The 20,007-nt window shown below is 38.3% G+C and overlaps 1 protein-coding gene across 2 annotated transcripts; it reads left to right on the top strand.

The window, feature by feature from the left end:
• On the top strand, positions 1 to 19,815 carry LOC145984258 (protein Asterix). Of its 2 annotated transcripts, none has more exons than XM_083117866.1 (4): positions 1 to 232; positions 10,699 to 10,823; positions 13,814 to 13,911; positions 17,616 to 19,815. In XM_083117866.1, the coding sequence occupies exons 1-4, from the start codon at positions 166 to 168 to the stop codon at positions 17,695 to 17,697; spliced, it is 372 nt and encodes a 123-aa protein (XP_082973992.1). In that variant the 5' UTR covers positions 1 to 165; the 3' UTR covers positions 17,698 to 19,815. The 2 variants fall into 2 exon arrangements, with proteins under 2 accessions (XP_082973992.1, XP_082973989.1); XM_083117863.1 differs by having other exon boundaries at positions 4 to 232; positions 10,715 to 10,823.
• Positions 19,816 to 20,007: the final 192 nt, after the last annotated feature.

The following is a 20,007-nucleotide window of genomic DNA, read 5'->3' as shown; positions in this document are numbered from 1 at the left end:
CAACCTCAAGCGATGTAGTCTGTGTGTGCACTGTGTGGTCATCAACTGTGCACCGTAACTGTGTTCCAAGCAAAGGTAGTAAATTTTGTGAAACCGCAATATCAAAGATACAAATTATCAAGTATATTATTGCATAGAAAATGGCAACAGTCCACGGAACTTCCAATGGTCCATCTGAGCCACGCAGAACCGAAAAGGCTGGTGATTGTCGAAGACCTGACAAGATTCGCAGGTATGAACCTATCTTCCTTACTACATTATTTTTTTGAATGTTTCATTTCTCTCTTCCCTTTTATTAATACAGTGATGCATGGGATAAATTTTGGTACTTGTTTACTATCCTTCGGACAGATTTCGTACATAGCCCCACGAACCATTTCCGGTAAGGTTAGGTTAGGTAGGGCCACGCATAGGTTACAATAGTTAAAAATTGGTTTCGAAAAAAAATATTCGTAGCCCCACACACCATTCTCGCATAGCCCCACGAACCATTGACGCATAGCCCCACAGGTGTCCGAAGGATAGTAAACATTTACCCCTTGTAGTAGTTTTCCAACTCCATGGCATGCAGAAAAAAGAAGTACTTGTCTCCTGCACGAAAATAAATGCACACCGACGTAAGCTTCATGCACATGTAGTCCGCCTTCCGAGAGAAAAGGGGGGTTGAAACCGAAATAAGGAAGGAAATAAAGAAAACTGGAAACAGGATGACACTGGAAATTGAAAGCAGTCATCCCCAGGCCGGGACTCGAACCCGAGACCCCTGGCGCGAAACTCCTGCTGCCATTGGAAGGGGGTTCCGTTGTTGCCGGTGAACGAGGAAGAACCCGGGAAGATGACCATCTTCCCAGCTCCTTCCCCTTTCACCCACATTTCTATGGAAATCATCTCTGGTTTGTTTTGTGTAGAAAATAAGTTTCATCTCTGAGCTTTTGAGTTGGCCCAGCCCTTTGACCGGGGCTGCAGGGGTGCTATTTTCCTTTAAGGAAGGAAAGAGAGAAAGAAGGAAAATAAAATATAATTCCTTCCTTCTTTTTCTCTTTCCTTCATTCTTTCTCTCTCTCCTTCTTTCTTTTTATCTCTCTCTCTCTTCTTGTCTCTTTTCTTTTTCGGGGATCCCCCACAAAAATTGTCCCTTTCTCTCTTTTGCCTTCAAGCAAAGAAAGAAAAAAGGAAAGAAGGAACAGGGTGAAAGGGGGAGGACCTGGGAAGATAACAAATCAATGAATCAAGAAAACTAGCATACATCATTCTGACTTTGAAAACTATAACAAGAGGTGGGGGGTTCCTTCCTTGAAGTGTCATTGTTACTTGCATCTCCGCCCCTACACACCCGGCGGGAACGGCAAGTTTGTGTGGGTTTGGAGAGAGAGAGAAAGAAAGAAAGAAGAAATTGGTGCCAGTGTGTATAGGCAGCGCCATCACCCCGTATATTTCTTTCCTTCTTTTGAAGAAGAAGAAGACCATCGACTATTTTATTTTCGAAACTCATTTTCTATACAAACCAAACCAGAGATGATTTTTTTTGTCATTATGTAGGCATTAAATAAACAAATTGGTTTGTATAGTGAATGAGTTTCAAACGGCACATAATAAGAATAAAATATCCAATCTCTTCGCTCTCTTTCCCTTTCTGTTGACGCTGGATCCCATTGGCGTCCCTTCCCGGCGCTAACCCCTAAGCCAGGGTGAAAGGGGAAGGACCTCGGAAGATAACCCTGTATCCGTTCTTGTCTCCTAAGCCATTAGAGAGAGAGAAAGAGAGAGCAAGCTTCTTCCCCTGATGACTCCTTTCAAAATCATTTTCTATACAAACCAATTCATTTGAAACTCATTTTCTTCACGAACCAAACCAGAGGTTTTGATCCTATTGTCGAAATGTCAGAATTAATAAGCAAGAGAGGGAGGGGGGACTGGGTGCACCTCAAATGGGCGAACGAGAACAAGTTTCTCTTCTCTTTTTGCAGAAGAGAAAGAAAGAGAAGAGAGAGAGAGAGAAAGAAAGATTTTTTTTTTAAAATAAGGATAGCAAGAATACCATCCATTTTCTTTCCTTCTTTACTTTTCTCTTTATTTCCTTCTTTTTTCCTTTTCCTCTCTCTCACAATTATCTAACCCCTAAGCCAGGGTGAACGGGGAAGGACATGGGAAGATAACCGAGGACTGCCAGCGGTGGTGTGCCTTTCCTTCCTTTGATGGCATTTTTTGGGAAACTTGGCAGTTGGTAAATTAATAAGAGAAAGGCTCCCAGAAGGAGAAAGGGAACGAAAATCAACTTTTGATCCTATTGTAGAAATGTCATAAACAGAGAAGTGGGAGGGGACAAGGGGGTGCTTCACGACGGCCTAGGGATTTCTCCCTCACAAAGAAAATTGAAAATCATCCCTGGTTTGGTTTGTATAGAAAATGAGTTTCACCCTCACACATGGGCCCCTTACCCCGATGTACCAATACTCATTTTCTACACAAACTAAACCAGAGAATTTTTGAAAGGAGAGGTTTCTTTCCTTCCTTCTTTGATGATTTGAATACAAACCAAACCAGAGATGATTTTCGATGGCTCCATAGGTTGCACAACCACAACTTGGTAAAAACAAAAAAAAAGCAGTTGATTTTTCGAGAAATTTGACAATAGGATCAAAACTTCCTGGGTCCTTCCCCGTTCACCCTGGCTTAGGGGTTAGCATGGGGAGGGGGCAGCATTAATCAAGAAACTCATTATCTACACAAACTCAATCAATCAATTGCCAGCGACGCCCAGGGTCCCGGGTTGGAATCTTTAGCCTATATATATTTTTTTCTCCTTCTCTTTCTTTCTTTCAAGTGTTGTTCTTTTTTTTTAAAAAAAGAGAGAGAGAGAGAGAGAGAGAAGAGAAAAATTTCGGCACGCTCGCTAACCCCTAAGTTAGGGTGAATGGGGAAGGACCTGGGAAGTTTTCATTTTCCCTTTCTTTTGCTCTCATTTTGTTGAAGTTTTGATCTTATTGTCGAAATGTCAGAATTAATAAGCTTGCCACCTTCCCGGGTTGAAAGATTGACCCTCGTAATGAAACTCATTTTCTATACAAACCATAGGAAGAAAGAAGGAATCAAACTTTTCCCGTGACTCGAACCCTCAACCTAGGATTTTTTTTTTTCAGAATTAATAAGCTTCTCTGGTTTGGTTTGTGTAGAAAATGAGAAGGAGGGGAGAGAAGCAGGAGAAGAAAAGAACAGAATGGACTGGAGATGAGAGGAGAGATGCCAAAATCCACCAGGTATTGAACCCGCGACCATTGAGTATGCGGTTCGAACCCGGGACCCCTATAATGAACGGGGAATTACCTGGGACGATAACCCATTTTCTATACAAACCAAGACACAGGCAGGGTATTTTTTTTTGTTGCAAAAAACACAGAAGTTTGCACCCTTTTCCCAACTTCCTCCTTCTCTCCCACTTTTTCTTCCCTCTCCCACCGGGTGTATAGGGGTGGAGGTGGGAAGGGGCATTTTTCTTGTAAATGATCTCTGGTTTGGTTTGTGTAGAAAATGAGTTTCTGTGAGAATTAATAAGCTTTTCAGAGCCATCCTCTGAGTATCGAACCCGGGACCCCTTGATTCCATCGGGGAGGCCCTTTTAACTGTTTGATTAACTTGCAAAAGTATCTCCCCGGGTCATTCCCCATTCACCCTTGGCTTAGGGGTTAGAATATCCCTCATAAAATAACAAAACAGGAGAAGATAGTAAAAAAAAAATGATGCGCCTTTTCCCTTCGGAAAGGGAATACTCGATCGTGATTTTTAATTATTACTTTATTTTTCCTCATCTTTTCTTTCATGAACTTATTAATTCTGTCATTTCGTCAATAGGATCAAAAGTCGATCCAGGGGTCCCGGGTTTGAGTCAAGGGCTTGCGGTCACAGTGGGACTGTGGGAGCCCTTCTTGTCCCCTAAGCGATGGGGATGGTGATTGGGAGGAGATAGAGCTTGACACTTTCTCTTTTCCTTCTTTCTTTCTTTCTTCTCTTCTTTCACTTTCTCTCTCTCTCTCTCTTCCTTTGGTTCTTGCTTCACTTCCCCTCTCTCGCTCCCCCTTGGGGTAGGGGGCAAGGGGGGCATTTCTCCTTCTTTACTCACTTCCCCTTTCACAAGTTCACCACCAGCCAAGAAATCGCTAAACCCTAAGCCAGGGTGAACGGGAAGGACCCAGGAAGATAAAAAGCTTAATAATTCTGTCATTTCGACAAGGAAAGGAAAAGAAAGTACAGTAGAGCGTCGATTATCCGAACGTCGGTCAACCGAACGACCGCTTAACCGAACTGTGTACTCGCTCACTTTCAGATATCTGTAATGAAAAAAGTACGTGACTTAGCTGCTCGTAAGCGTGTAGGCTTGCTTAGACAGACCAAAATAAAGGATTTTTTTAAACGTTAATTTTGTGTACTTTGTGTTCATGCAAAATGCGTATGTAATATGTACATATTTTTGTTTAATAAACTGTACCACATACTATATATTCCTACTAAAGTTGCCTTTGTACGTTACTTTGTAATACATACTTAAAGAGATGCCTGTTTTTATGAATAAATTTACTGTACAGTACTTCTTTTTGGCAAATAAACATGTACAGTTCGATTATCCGAACAAACCAGTTTTCCGAGCACCCATGTCCCCCAATTACTTCGGATAATCGACGCTCTACTGTAGTTTATTTCATTGGCTTCTCCGGGGACTTGACAAAGAATGTCTCAATTTTCTCTTCAGAAATAGGCATGGGTCCTTCCCCGTTCACCCTGGCTTAGGGATTAGCTTAGGAAGAAAGAAAGCAAGTTTTGATCCTATTGTCGAAATGACAGAATTAATAAGCTCATTTTCTACACAAACCAGCCGTCAGATAACTGGGAAAGAGAAGGAGTTCAGGGGAGGGGGGAAGAGGGTGATGCCGATGCAGCGGCAGAGGCTTCGTCCCTTTTCTTCCCTTTTTGGCTATTTTCCCGTGACTCGAACCCTTGACCAGGATTCGAACCAGGTTCAACAAGGGGTCCCGGGTTCGATTCTAAACATATTTTGAACTACCTGTGTGGGGTTGTCACTCTCATCACACAAACCAAAGGAGAGAAACAAGAACTTTTCTCTTTTTTCCACCTTTTCTTCCTTTCCAACCATTTCTCAAAAAACATAAAGTTTATTTTCTTTCTTTCTTTCCTCCCCTTCTCCTTTCTTTCAGGTCCTTCCCCCCTAACCCCTAAGCCAGGGTGAAAGGGGAAGGACCTGCGAAGATAACCTGCCTGAAAAGCATACTAATTCTGACATTTCGACCCTCATTTTCTATACAAACCAAACAGGGATTCGGATCCATTCACATCCAAGGACACTCCCTCATTTTTCGGGTATGAGAGAGAGAGAGAAATAAGAACAAATATTTTGCCACTGGTGTGACCCTGGAAATCGGAGGGGGAGACACGGTTTTCCAATCATTGTGAAGGTGTCGACCACGCAAGGGGATGAGAATGGATTCTTAGGGGATGAGAAAGAGGGAGGAGAAGAGAGAGAGAGAGGGAAAAAATAAGGGCTGAAAGGAAGCTGTGTGCAGTTTCTCTTTCCTTCGTTCCTTTTCTATCCATGTTTGCAAAGCTTATTAATTCTGACATTTCGACAATAGGATCAGAACTTAGTTTGTGTAGAAAATGAGTTTTTCTTTTTTATGTTGGAAAGGCTTAACTTTGGGGGAGGGGGGAGAGCAGGATCAAAACTTTTTGATACCTGATGGAGGCACATGGCACCCCTTCCTCCTCTTCTTCTCCTCTCTTTTCTTCCTTGACCGAGAGGGAGTCCCCGAGAGAGAAGCTTCCTGATGGGTTGCTTTTTCTTTCTCCTTTTCGTTAATGGTTTGTATAGAAAATGAGTTTTCGTTTGTATAGAAAATGAGTTTCAAACGAATATTAAAGAGAAACTCATTTTCTATACAAACCAAACCAAAGATGATTTTTCTGTTTTTCTTTCTATCTTCCTCTCTCTTGAAAACTAAGGAAAAAAGAAAGAAAGGAAGAATAGTACTGCTTTTATTTTTATGGAGGAAGGAAAAGAAACCTACCCGACTCCAGAAAGAGAGTGAGAGAGAGAAAGGGAGAAAATAATATTGTGAAATGAGAAAAAGAGAGAAACGAACAAAGTTTTTTTTTTCTTTCATTCTTTCCTTTCTTACTTCTTCTTTTCCCTTTCTTTCTTCTGAAAGAAAGAAAGGAAGAAACTCATTTTCTACACAAACCAAACTAGAGATGATTTTCAGAAATTCAAACTTTCTTTTTCTTTCCACCTTTACAATTCCAGCCCCTTACGAAAAAAAAGGGCCAGGGTTAGGTTAGGTTCCATCCACCTTTTTTTTTTTTTTGTTTGTATAGAAAATGAGTTTCGGGGATGAAAAAGTCAGTTTGAAACTCATTTTCTATACAAACCTTACAAAAATTAACATAATTTAACAGATGGAAGGAAGTAGTTTGTATAGAATATGAGTTCCAAATGAATAATTGTATTTTCCTGTCTTTCTGTCTTCATCTTTCTATGGTGAACCGGTCCTTCCCCGTTCACCCTGGCTTAGAGGTTAGCGAAAATGAAAAAGCAAAAAGAAAGGAGTTATCTTCAGAGGGCCTTCCCGTTCACCTTGCTTAGGGGTTAGCTGCCCCCCCTTGTGGTTGCGCTAATGGGAAGTTGTGTTGCACCTTTCCCTTTCAATGATCTCTCTCTCTCTAAAAAAAAAAAAGAACGGGACAAGGGCGGAGGGAGTGTACAGCCAGATATAGGAAGAAATAGAAAGAAGGAGAAACCTAAAAAATGCGTGAACACTCACAAACATCCATGCCCAGGCCATATCCCCCCCCCCCCAATTTTGGTACCTGAAATGGAAAGTGCCCCTTTCTTTACTTCTTTCTTCTCTCTCTTCCGGACAATAAGAATAATGTAAAGACTGCATATATGGGGCTAGGGAGGGGGGGGGGGGGGGTGGGGCACTGGAGGATCCGCTTGAACAGTAGGGAGAAGGAGAGAGTGATAGAACCGATTATAGCCAGGCTGAACGGGGAAAGACCCAGGAAGATAACCTGATTTTTCTCTCTCTCCTTTCTTTCTTTCCGCTAACCCCTAAGCCAGGGTGAAAGGGGAATAACCTGTGAAGATAACTTTCTTATGTACCTCTTTCAATGAAAGGGACAAAGTTTAAGAAAGAAGGGGTGGGAGTGGTTATCTTCCCGGGTCCTTCCCCATTCACCCTGGCTTAGGGGTTAGCAAAAAAGTCATTTTCATTCCAGACTTTCACCGAACACACTGCCTACACAGCCCTCTGCCCCTTTGTGGTTGCAATCTCTGCCCCTACACACCAGGTGGGAACGGCTCCAACCTGCTGCATTTTTTTGTGGGGGGGGGGAGATGGTTTCATTTTTTCTTTCCTTCTTTTGAACACCCATGCTCAGGCCAGGATTCGAACCCGGGACCCCGGAGATTTGAAATATCCAATCTATTTGTGCTGATCCCCCAGACCCTTCCCCTTTCACCCTGGCTGTGATGTGCCTCCACCGGGTATCGAACCCGGGACCCCTTAGAACCTGAAAAGCATATTAATTCTGACATTTCGACAATAGGATCATCAAGGGATACCGGGTTTGATCCTATTGTCGAAATGTCAGAATTAATAAGCTTTTCATGGATAATGGCAGATTTTTGCCCCTGCGACTTGCATCTCTGCCCCTAGAGCTTCTTCTTATTATTCTTCTCCTTCTTTCTTTCTTTTGTCTCTCGTCCTTCATTCTTTTCTTCTCTTTTGCCTTTTCTCTCTTCTTGTGATAGGGGAGCTCCTCTCCTCTAACGATAAAAAGGGAGAGCGAAGAAAAGAAAGAAGAAAGAGACGGGTCCTTCCCCGTTCACCCTGGCTTAAGACATTTCATTTCCTTTTCTCTTCCTTAGTCCTATTTAATTACAATGTGCCTTTTCTTCCCTTGATGTGAGTTAGTTTTCACTATTTGCTTTTATCACGGGGGGAACGACCAAGAAAAAAGGTGAACAGGCTATGTGGCACGAATGGGAAAAGAAAGAAGAGAGAGAGAGATGATGCTAATATTCGTTTGAAACTCATTTTCTTACAGAAGAGAAAGAAAGGTGCTGAAAGTAGATGAAAAGCTAAAATCATCTCTGGTTTGGTTTGTGTAGAGAATGAGTTTTAAATTGTCGAGATCGATAGAATGTGTGGGGTCCTACCCCTTTTCTTTCTTTCTTTCCTTTTTTCTTTCTTTTGCGTTTGAAACTCATTTTCGACAATAGGATCAAAACTTTCCTTCCTTTCTTCACGATCAATATGTATAGGGGAATTGAAGCGAGGTTGTGGGAAGAGAGGAAAAAAAGAAAGAAGGGGAACGGAGCTTTCCTTTAAAAAAAAAAGGAAAGAAGGGGTGAAGAATAGTAAGAAAAAAGGAAATTAATAGAAAAGGAAAGAAAGAAAGAAAATTAGTTTAGAATATTTTGAAAATAGTTCACCACCTGATGAAAATAGTCACTCCGTTTCTTTAATTGTAACGTTGAAAGAAAATGGTACCTTTTGATGGTAACTCACCTTCATATTGATAATGACAGTCTTTGCGATATCCTGATAGCAGTTCACCTGTACGTGACATGATATTTAGGTAAATTTCTCGTAAGGGACAGACAGCTGAAATTTGCTAGTTCATTTCATTTGAATATTCGTACTTACGTATTCTGCATTGAGAAACATTGCTGAAGGTGGCATTTCGCTTATTTCACAGAAATAAGTTCCATTTGCGACATATCGAGTAAGTTTTCTTCGTTTCTTTTTGCCTTCGGTAACACACAAAATGGCGGTCACAGTTTCACTACCATACTCTGCATGCAGTGTTTCCACCCCACTGCACCCAAAAATACTTACATAGCCCCACAAACCATTGACACACAGCCCCACGAACCATTTCCGGTAAGGTTAGTTTAGGTAGGGTCACGTATAGGTTACAATAGTAAAAAATTGGTTTCAAAAAAATATGTGTAGCCCCACACACCATTGACACATAGCCAAACATACCTTCTTCAGTTACAAAAACACATGTTTGGAAACACTGACCGGGATTACATCATCACACACAGGCTACATCCACCTGGAAGTAAATGGATGCAAGAGCTTTCGTGCATCGGTCACACATTTATATCGAAAAATAGATGATTTACCTGCAAAATTCAATGAACGATGCGAGAGAACACTTCCCCGAACTTAAAGAAGTATAAAGAAACTGCATTCGGTAAGTAAATTTCTCCTGTAAATTTGATGAAATCCATCTGTCCCTTACGAGAAATTTACAGATATTTATTGTTTCATTTAGAGTATTGAGGGGGCGAAGCAACCAAACTTACAATTACAACTTAATTCTTCATGCTTATATCTTCATTAGACATGCACTTTTTCTACATTTCTTACATGGCAAAATCTTCATGCTAAAGAGACATAACTGTGCCATCCTTGCAGAACCATGTTTCTATTTTATCTCCTATTTTATTATTACCAAAAAACAGCTTTTATCTGGAGAGAGAGAAATGGCTGGCGCCTCCATGTTCTTCTTTCAAAGTGAGTGTCCAAATGGAGTAGTTCTGCCAGCTCAAGGATCCGATTGAGTAATTCTGATATCATCATAATAGATAAGCATTTTCTATGTAAATCGAATTCTGTACATGTCTACAAACGTGTATAGTAAGTAGTTTTCTGATTTTTCATTACATTCCATTCTTATGTGAATAGGCAGGCCAGGTTTGGTGCTCTTCTCATTGTAATAATGCTCGGTATAAATTTACAATACCGGAAGTATCTCAAATTGCTTTCAAATTCTGCATATTCGCTAATTTTGGCCTCGTGATCACAAATCTGCAGTTAAAAATTGGCGGTCACGTCTAGAAATTGCAAAATTACGTACATATATTACCGCTATGATTGTCGATACACTAATATGGTAGCCATGTTTGATAATGTGAACAAGTGAAGTTCGATACTCATTACGCTGTCTGAGAAAACGGCATCTTGCATAATGTGTAAAAAATGTTTGCCCCACGAACCATTCACAGTAAGGTTAGGTTATGTTAGGCAAGCATAGTTAAAATTCAGGGTCATCATAAACATAGTTTTGAAATGCTAATCATTGCAAAAAAATAGTTGTTTTTTTCATAAATCAAGGGTGTTTACTCCATTCACGGGCCCATTTATTTCGGCTCATTTTGCAATTTCTAGACGTGAACGCCAAATTTTTAACTGCAGATTCGTGATTACCAGACGAAAATTAGTGAGTATGCCGAATTTGAAACCAATTGAAGATACTTCCGGTAAATTCACTCTTTTTTTGAAGAATCCGGGCAATTATTTAGATACACGAGGTATTTAGAAGTTTTGATTCACATATTTCTGATGATAATGAGCCCACATCAAGCACTTATAGGGTGACAGTCTTTTTGAGTGTGCCCTCCCATACCCACATATCTTTTAATTTCCCTGTGTTTTGTGTAATATATACAATACATTTTTAGAATCATTTTATTTTCATGCATGCTGTATTTAAAAGTTTTGATTCTCATATTTCTAATCATGGTGTACTGATATATGAGCCTATTTTGAAGAGACATTTATAAATGTGTAGATATTATTTTTTAAAAGTCATTTTCAAATTGTGTTCCGTCTCTAGTTCTGGTTAATTGCAGGTTTAAGCTTCCAACCCCATCATCACAGGCAGCCCCAGGAGAAGACCTAACACCTGATTATATGAATATACTTGGGATGATTTTTAGCATGTGTGGACTAATGATGAGAGTATGTGTAGATTTCTTTCCTAAATTATTATATGTATTTGGATTATATACTTCAAGGAGAGATAAAAATGCCCCCAATATTTTTATTATTTTTTTCCTATGTCTATAATAAGGATTATTTTCTGTTATGATAAAATCTGTGGATATTACCATCTAGGTCAAGTTAATAGCTATAGGTAGTGCAGTCAAGTTCAGCTACATGTATATCCAAATTCATGTGTTAGGTCTATGTTTTCTGGAATTTGAGTTCAAGTGTTCAAACAGATCCATCCCATGTAAGATCTTAGGATCTTGAAGAAAGTAAATGAAAATTATCATGGACAATTTGTATCCACATATCTTTGAACTTGATGGTGCAATATATGCCTCAATAGAGGTTCCTGGATAAGAAATGAGTGTTTTCAAATGCATTTTTATGATCTCATAACTTCCTCATACATCCAGATTGTCATGATTAAGGAAGCAGTGTTTTTATGGAATATATAACTTAAAAAACAAACAAAAGTTTGTGAGGCCATGGACCCACTGAACTCCTTTGAGAATTAAGTTGAATTTATTTTAAATCAACAGATTTCGATGTTTTACAAAATATAAAATTGGCTCCAGCACATGGAAAGCACAAATAACGGAGATATTTGATCCTAAAATATGGCCCGTGTAAGTTAAAACCTGCCATCTCTGACTACTTTCACTGCTTTTTATTACTAAAAAACCATTTGTATGCGCACTAAAATAGTGAAAGAACAGGTTGGAAATTCTTATCAACTCCTAACCTAATGATGTAAAATTATAGTTGCTATTGTGGAATGTAGTTTTGGATGCTATATTCACTTTCAGAAAAGCTTTGGGCTGTTGTGCTTCATGGTGAGGTAACGTGCTAAGATAACAGATGTACTTTATTTCACAATAACACATCTCCGGGAGCTAAAATCAAAGGAAAATATTCATTAGCAATTTTTATAAACCATGCAAAGTATTTCTTTTTCTCGAGGGGGTATAGAGGGTCAAGGGTACCATCTTTGCTTCTCTACTAGAGTTGCAAGAAAGAAGTCTTTTTTAATTGATTTTTTTAATAAGAAGCTATTTAATAGGGCTACTAAAATATAACTACTGTCTATATCCAGCTATGAATTCCTTCTTGAAGTTGCATTTCAATGTATTTTCATTGATATGAACACGTGGGATAAACTTCCATAATACTCTATGAAACCAGGGAGTGTAAGTTTAAATTCTGGGGAAGTTGTGGATGTGTCATTGTGTTTGTCTCTTAATTTATTTCAACATTTATCTTAATCATTACAATTAGGCTAGAAAACATTGTTAGGAAAAATGTAATATAACCAAAATACAATTACATTAAAATAAAGGTCTTTCATTTAATTGAGTAATACATTTGCATCTGTAGTACTGAAGTGGTCTTCTTATATAAGTATCATATTATGATTCCATTTATTTATTACACACGTATCAATGATCAGCACTCTTTTCCCATATTTTATAATAACCTTTAAATAGTATTAGTGTTCAAATACAGTGTGTCCGAGAAAAAATATACCAATAAAGAATTTAAATAACTCAACAATCGTTAACGATAGAAATGTCAAATAACGTTTATTTGGAAGAGGGAAGAAAGGAATTTTTTTACCACCAGAAGGGAAAAAATCGCAACATAATTAAGCACATGCGGGGCTTTGTTCATGAGTAGTCTGTACAATGGCACCGTTTACTGTTCGTCAGAAAGTTGAGTGCTGCTTTTGGTTTGCAGAATTGAAGTCTCCTGTAACGGTACAAAGAAGATTCCGGCAACAATATGGACAGGAAGCACCAGGCATAAACAATTGCTGGAAACAGGGTCTTTGTTGAGGAAGAAAGGTAGTGGTCGGAAGCGTGTGAGCGAGGATAAAGTGGTTGCAGTTCAGGAAGCTTTCCAGAGAAGCCCGCGTAAATCTGTCAGCCGTGCTAGTACTCAACTTCAAATTCCACGTTCTACTGTGCATGATATTGCACATAAAAGGTTAAGGCTTAGAGCCTACAAGTTACAGCTTGTTCTGAAACTAAAGTGCAGTGATAAACCCGCTAGGTTTGATTATGCTAGTGAAGTGCTATCACGCAATTGATGATGACAATGAATTCCTGACACGCGTAACATTTTCAGATGAGGCTACCTTCCACATTTCCGGAAAAGTGCATAGGCATAACTGTAGAATATGGGGTGAGCAGAATCCCCATACTGTTGTTGAACATGAACGCGACAGCCCCAAGTTGAATGTGTGGTGTGGTTTGACACAAGATTCCGTAATTGGGCCCTTTTTCTTTGAGGAAGCTACAGTTACAGGTGCAAGTTACCTGCAAATGTTGCAACAGTATGCTGTACCTCGTATACCTCATGGGTACATGTTTCAGCAGGATGGGGCCCACCCACATCATGCCCGTTGTGTTACTAACTTCCTTAATAACAATTTTGCTGGTAATTGGATTGGGAGGGGTGGACCCATTAAATGGCCACCACGGTCACCAGACTTGACTCCTTTGGACTTTTTCCTTTGGGGTTATGTGAAGACTATGGTTTACCAAACACCTGTGCAAGACCTCAGTGATCTCCGTGAAAGAATTATCGATGCATGTGGCTCCATCACTCATCAAATGTTGAAGAACACTTGGATGGAGGTTGAGTACCGCCTTGATGTTTGTTGCGCCACCAAAGGAGCACACATTGAGATCTACTAAGGTGACATTTTTTTTCTTGTTCTTTGGTTAAAAAAAATTCTATGATTTTCTCTTCCAAATAAACGTTATTTGACATTTCTGTCGTTAACTATTGTTGAGTTATTTAAATTCTTTATTGGTATATTTTATCTTGGACACACTGTATATCAAATATGAATTTTGATTTTTGATCCTGATAATCAATTTCCAAGAGTTCACATGTGTTGCTCAACAGATATTTAAGATTGTAACTTGCATTTCATTTTTTTCTGTATTTTTTTTCAGCTAAAATGGTGTGCATGGGTGGCCCTGTATTGTTCATGTATCAGCTTTGCCAACTCCAGAGTAAATGATGATACCAAGCAGATTCTAAGCAGTTTCATGTATGTATCTTTCTATTAATAAGATTTTGCATCAGTTATCACCAAGGAATGGATTTATATGTAGTAAAAATGTGCTAATACATATTTAGTAATTTTCATCAAGCTACACGAGCTACTCTCTTTCAACGTTGCCAAAATAAAGTTTGTAACAACCAGGAGCTGATGCTTGACCATCATTCTCTATGGTTGACAACAATTGTAAATAAACATGAAATTCAATTGTTTTGTAATAGTAAAAGCAAAACGTTGGGAGGTGTAAAATTAGAGGAGAAGAAACCATATTGTTCAGATGACAGAAAACTTGTTTGTTTGAGTTGGTGTTTTAAGTCCACTTTATGCACAGTAAGGCTAATTGGGACTGGACGTACAGTTTAAAGTGGGATCTGAACCACTATGTCCCTCCACTGGGTATCGAACCCAGGACACCTTGATTACAAGGTGACGACAGAAAACTTGAAATTAACGCAATTGGATTGTATAAAAAAGGTCGTAAACTTTTGTTTGTTTAGAGTCGCTTCTTACTTTGTCAGTTATTCACAAGAAATTCCCCCAACTCTTTTAGTCACATGGGGACATGTAGTTATTATGCAAATATGGAGTGTATGTTGAGAAGTGTTCTGAATGTAAAGTAAAATTTGAGCCAAAACCTAATATATGTGCAAATATGGAAAATAAAAACTGAATTTTTCGAGTCTACATGCCATGAGGCACAATGATAATACAAAATATAACTGATTTCAGCTTCCCTGTATTTACATATAAATGCTTTCCATGGTTTTCACACACATTTGAGACTTAATGTGATGTCTATACATTAGTTTTTTGGCATCTAAAAGTTTTCTTAGAGCATCCAAAAACGTTTGGCAATGTTGTAAGTTTTGAAGCTTTCCTGGGACAAATGATGAATAGATTCTCTCAGGCTATCAATCAGGTGAGTTCTGAAAAGGTATCTGAGCTTTTGAGAGATAATGTCACTTGCATCTTCAGGGTAGAAGATGAGAGTGATGATGTGGCTGGTCCACACACTACTTTTTGTTGTGCAGGCAAGACATAGCGTGTGGGCCTGAAGATGGTGCAAATTTTTGAACTGCGCAGAGTGGAAAACATGGATGTATGCGCAGTTCTCAAAGGACTGCACAGGCAAGTCAGCTTGTGTGGATGCTGCCCTCAGTCTTGTGCACCTGTTGCTCAGTTTTCCTTTGATACTAGTGCTGAAACACTTTTCAGGGAGTTTGGAAATTGTCTTTTCTTTTTTTTGTTGATAAATTCGTTGTCGAACAATGATGACCGGTCTTTGTCAGTATTCACACGAGTCTTGAGTGGATATCATAAAACTGACATTTTTTTTAGCAATATGTTTTTTGTGCAAGGGTAGTTCAAACTGGGCAATATTTCATTTAAAAATGACTGCCATTTTTGTTTCGTGGCTTCCAGCACTTTTCCTTACAGACAGTTGCGATAAATTTGATATCTCAGCTAATGAAAATGATAGAAAGCTGGGGTAAAAAGCATTGTTTTCAGTACATTTCAAGCTACTAGTTATGGCTGGTGCAACTTTTTACCTCTCTAATGCAAAGGGCTGAAATTTAGGGTCAAAACTGATATTCGCTTTTCAACAAAAATCATAGTTTTATAATTTTTTTTAGCAGTGAAGGACCATAATATCAGAGCTATAATTTGTTGTAGAGCAAAGAACGTTTTAGCAGAAAAAATTAGCTCTGTTACTGGTTTCCTGTTTTAGTTACAGGTCTTCGAAAATGCTCTTTCTAATAAAAAAAAATATATTTACATCATAGAGAGTACTCAGTGGTGATATTCCATGGATAACAAAAGTTACAACGGGGAAAATTTGGTCAAAAACAGCTGAATTTACATTATTAGTTGCAAATAAATATTTACATTTAAATAAACCAGCATGTTATTGGAATTATATTGTATTTATTAGTTACATCATGCAAGTGGCATAATAAGCCCATTATTAACCATCATGAATGAAAAGGTGTGTAAGGTATAGGTTTCTTTGAAAGTTTTTACCAAATTTGCCTCTGTTGTAACTCTTTGCAAGTCGAACATCAAGAATTGATAAGAGCAGCACTTCCTCCTTAATGGACAGCACGGAAATGAGTAAGAAAAACTGTGAAGACAAGACATAGCGTGTGGACCGGCCATAACCCAATAGCAATGTCACTCTTATATTCTACCCTGAAGATGAAGGAGATGTTAGATCTCGAAAGCTCGGATATCTTTCCAGAACTACATGGTCAATAGCCTGAGAGAATGTATTCGTTGCTTGGCATTGTTGTATTGCTGTATTTTTATAATTTTATGGTATTATTTTTTCTCTGTATTAATTCTGTCAATGAGAATGAATGATTACTAGAGTCTGGATATTGCCCAATGTGCCTTATCTTTCAACACAGAAGTGCATCTCAGGGAACTACAATCAATGTATGTAAATTCTATTCATAACTGGAAAAAGAGAAATGCGGTAGTATATAAATACGGAGAAACTAGTACTCACTTTATCTGCGAAACTGTTTTTTCTTCTTCATTCTATTAATGTCAGTGGCCACTGCCACCATCCTCGTTGGAGCTTGCTGTACTGTTGCTTGCTTCTATATTGCTTCAAATTGCCAATTTCAACTCTTAGTTCCTATAATAGCCCAACATGTTTAAAAGCTAGGACAAACTTGTGTGTTTTTGTGCCTTTTTAAAGTTTCTCACAGCGGGGTCCAGGAAGCTTTGCCCTGCCGCCTTGACGTCATATTCAATGTGCATGGTAGGTGACAACTAGCAAGAAGTCCATCCTCCTGTGCCTCTAGAGAAAGTCAGTCAGTCTGCCACTGCTTGATTTGCTGTGACCGAGCACGCTGAATGCTTCACCCACAATCTTGATACCGATGGTTCCAGGTGGCATGGCTGTCAACTGAAACATGCCACAATAACTTCTTGTGAAGCTGAGAGGATTATCTTTTATTAAGGATGGGCCGACATGAAATTTTGGCGGTAACCTATATTCTACCGGTCCGATATAAAATTGTAAATGGTACTTGAAGAACCTGAAATGTACATTGATCTTCTTAATAAATGTGTGTTTCAAGGTGACTGCAGTGTGAAAGAAGTTGAATATTTAGACATCTAGGTTTTTAGAAAGTAGGGCATGGAGATTATCCATAAAAAATCAACAAAATGGCAGAATTTTGCACTAAATTGTAAGATATTTATAGATTTATCAGATTGGTAATTTTACTGATACACCAATAAACCTTTTTCGGCTGATACCAATGGAGTACCGATTAATCTGTCCCATCCCTATCTTTTATAATGAGAATATCATGACTACAGAGCAGTTGGTGATATACATAATAACTCTTTTATAATTATTTATATTATTTGATGTTAGGATTTTCTGTTTTGAGAATGAATATGATGTTACTATAGTGAAGCACATTTAAGTATTGAATCATAACCCCCAAAATATCCTGTACGTTTTCTTATTCATTAATGATAATAATAATTATGTGACAGTTTGTTAAAACACTAAAATAACACAAACAGCTTTCGACCCCTTCACGGAGTCATCTTCAGGGCAGGTCAAGGAAAGACGGAGTAGACGCGAACAATTACATATTTTGGTAGCAAAATACAGATGAAAGTTCTAAAAGATAAAAACATGATGAAATCTGTTTTTGGTTTCTTTGCAGGTTGTCTATTTCTGCTGTAGTTATGTCTTACTTACAAAATCCGCAACCAATGACACCACCTTGGGCATCAGCATTTCAGTGAGAATTTTATTTGGTAATATTAGGATGCCACATGTTTATACATTTTTAAGATGTGTAGGTGAAAATGAGGGGCAGGTACCCTATTCTACACCCTCGAATTTTCAATTATTATTTTTTTTCATTATGAAGATTATGTGATCCTAATTGTGAATAAAAAAAATTGGAGCACGGAAAGAAGTATTTACGACTGTACAGCCATTTAAAGTTAAGATTTTGTCGTTTGAAATTATTGAGTCCAAATTTTCCACCAATTCCAGGCTCTGCCCCTGGGGTAATTGACTTTCTACCCCCTAGCGCTACCGCTGCCCCGCCTTTATCTATAGAGTCCCCTTTAAAGGCGTGTTTTCCGCATTGACACATGAAGATAACAAAACTGAAGCCTAAAATTAAACCTAAGAAGGTAACTTACCTCTTTTTACCAAGGCCAGGCACTGAATTGCGGGTTGAAGTTAAATGTGCAAGTCCAAAAATGAAGTAACTCCTATGTTGAAAGTCCTTGTTGTCCTTTTTCACAGAATACAACCCTCCACTCTCTTCCCATCATAAAAATATGAAGTCGCAAATTATCCCATCCCACAAGTCATTTAGAAAAAACAACCCTCCCCTTTACGGCCTCCAGTTGGCAAAAAGAAATAATTAATTTCAATTTCTGAAGTCGCATAAATGAATTCCAGTGTGTGAAAGGTCCAATCCGCCAATATATCACACAAATAACATATCGCAATCACAAATGTTCCCATTGCACAAGTCAATCATAAGAAGAAAAAGAAGAAAATCAGATGTGCGCCTGTGACATGAATTCATGATCCGAAATCTTCAGACTTGCACCTGTGACATGAATCCATCATCTGCCATTATAGAAGTTCTGAAAAAACTTTTTGATGTTACGCAAGGAATTTTAATTTTATAAAAAACGTAAGTTTCGTAGCACGTAGATCTAAAAAATTAACTTCCGCGCTATTTGCAAACACTGTTTGTTATGAGGAAATAAATAATTTTACGAAAATATTTAAAATGTGCCTGAAATCGAGGGTGTAGAAAGGGTTACCGGAGCCGAAAATGGTTCGTTATTTATGAACATGTGACAAAGTGAGCCTGACGTTCATGTTGCAAAAAAAGTTACCTCACTGCCTTATTTTTTCAAATGAAGACAGGCATCCAGGATGTTATCAACTATGATGTATGTGCAGAGAATGTTTACATTATAGAAGTGAAATGTTACAGTTGTTTGTTCCAAACAAGTTTGGGCATCTGCTGCCATTCAGTATATGACTTGTCTTCATGTGTTTTGTTCACATTTTCAATATTAATTTTTTTTTGTTCATATTTTGAACAATGCATCTAAATAATTTCTGATCAACTTTCTCCTTTTTATCTTATATGATTTTCAATCTACTAATCATTGCAGCCTTCCTTTTCTGAACAAATGGTCAGTTCTTTTTTCTTAAACCATATTGTACTAACATGAAATATTTGCTGCAATGACTTGTTAGATTTTTTGTGCTCATGTTTCTGTAACACATTAGAAGAATAAGGACAGGCTGTATGTTTTTTCTCAAGTTTTTCTTCACACACAGCCACTGAGTGGCATGCTTGTGATGATGTTTCAAGTGCATTGCTAGTTTCTGTAGGATACATCACTTCACAATGAGGTGGTGGCACCCTTGTGTAGCCCTGTGTGAGGCGATATACTACCTATGCCCCTGACACATTTGACATGCATGGCACTCCTTGGGACCAGTACCTTAGTTTTTCAAAGTATTTTACAAGCTATAATTTGTGTAAAGTACTATGTTGAACAATGTACAGAACACCCTCTTTTGAGTGGTAATTCCTAAAACAATAAATAAAAGGAATTCAGTCTGCAGTATTGTAAATTTACATCATCCCCTATTAATTTTACAGGAAGTAAAAATATGATAATTTGCTCTTTGCTTTTGTAATAAATCACTTCAAACCAGCCATATTTACTGATTGTCAGCAGTTTGGTGATGGACAGGTTCTGTGTCTTTTCTTACATTTTAACTGAAAGTGGGTTTTACTTTGTTCAAAAGATTTGACAAAATGTAATATTATATATTTATTGTACAAGTTGTTAATAAAGTTCTTAAGAAAATAATTAATTTGAGAGATTTTTAATTTCTTTGAATAGACCATCATTAACCTTTTGGGACCCAAGCATCTCGATCGAGATACCCAAATGTAACCCTCCCGGTACCAAGCGTCTCGATCGAGACGCCGTGTCAAGGTCGTAGTTTTTACGTTATAACTTTTCTATTTTTGGCTAGAATTTCGATTTTTTTTATATTGT

This window comes from Lepisma saccharinum, chromosome 2 (genome assembly GCF_977018435.1).
Source record: "Lepisma saccharinum chromosome 2, izLepSacc3.1, whole genome shotgun sequence".
Classification (NCBI taxonomy): Eukaryota; Metazoa; Arthropoda; class Insecta; order Zygentoma; family Lepismatidae; genus Lepisma; species Lepisma saccharinum.
Note: the sequence above shows the minus strand (reverse complement) of the source record. Positions and strands in the feature narration are given on the sequence as shown.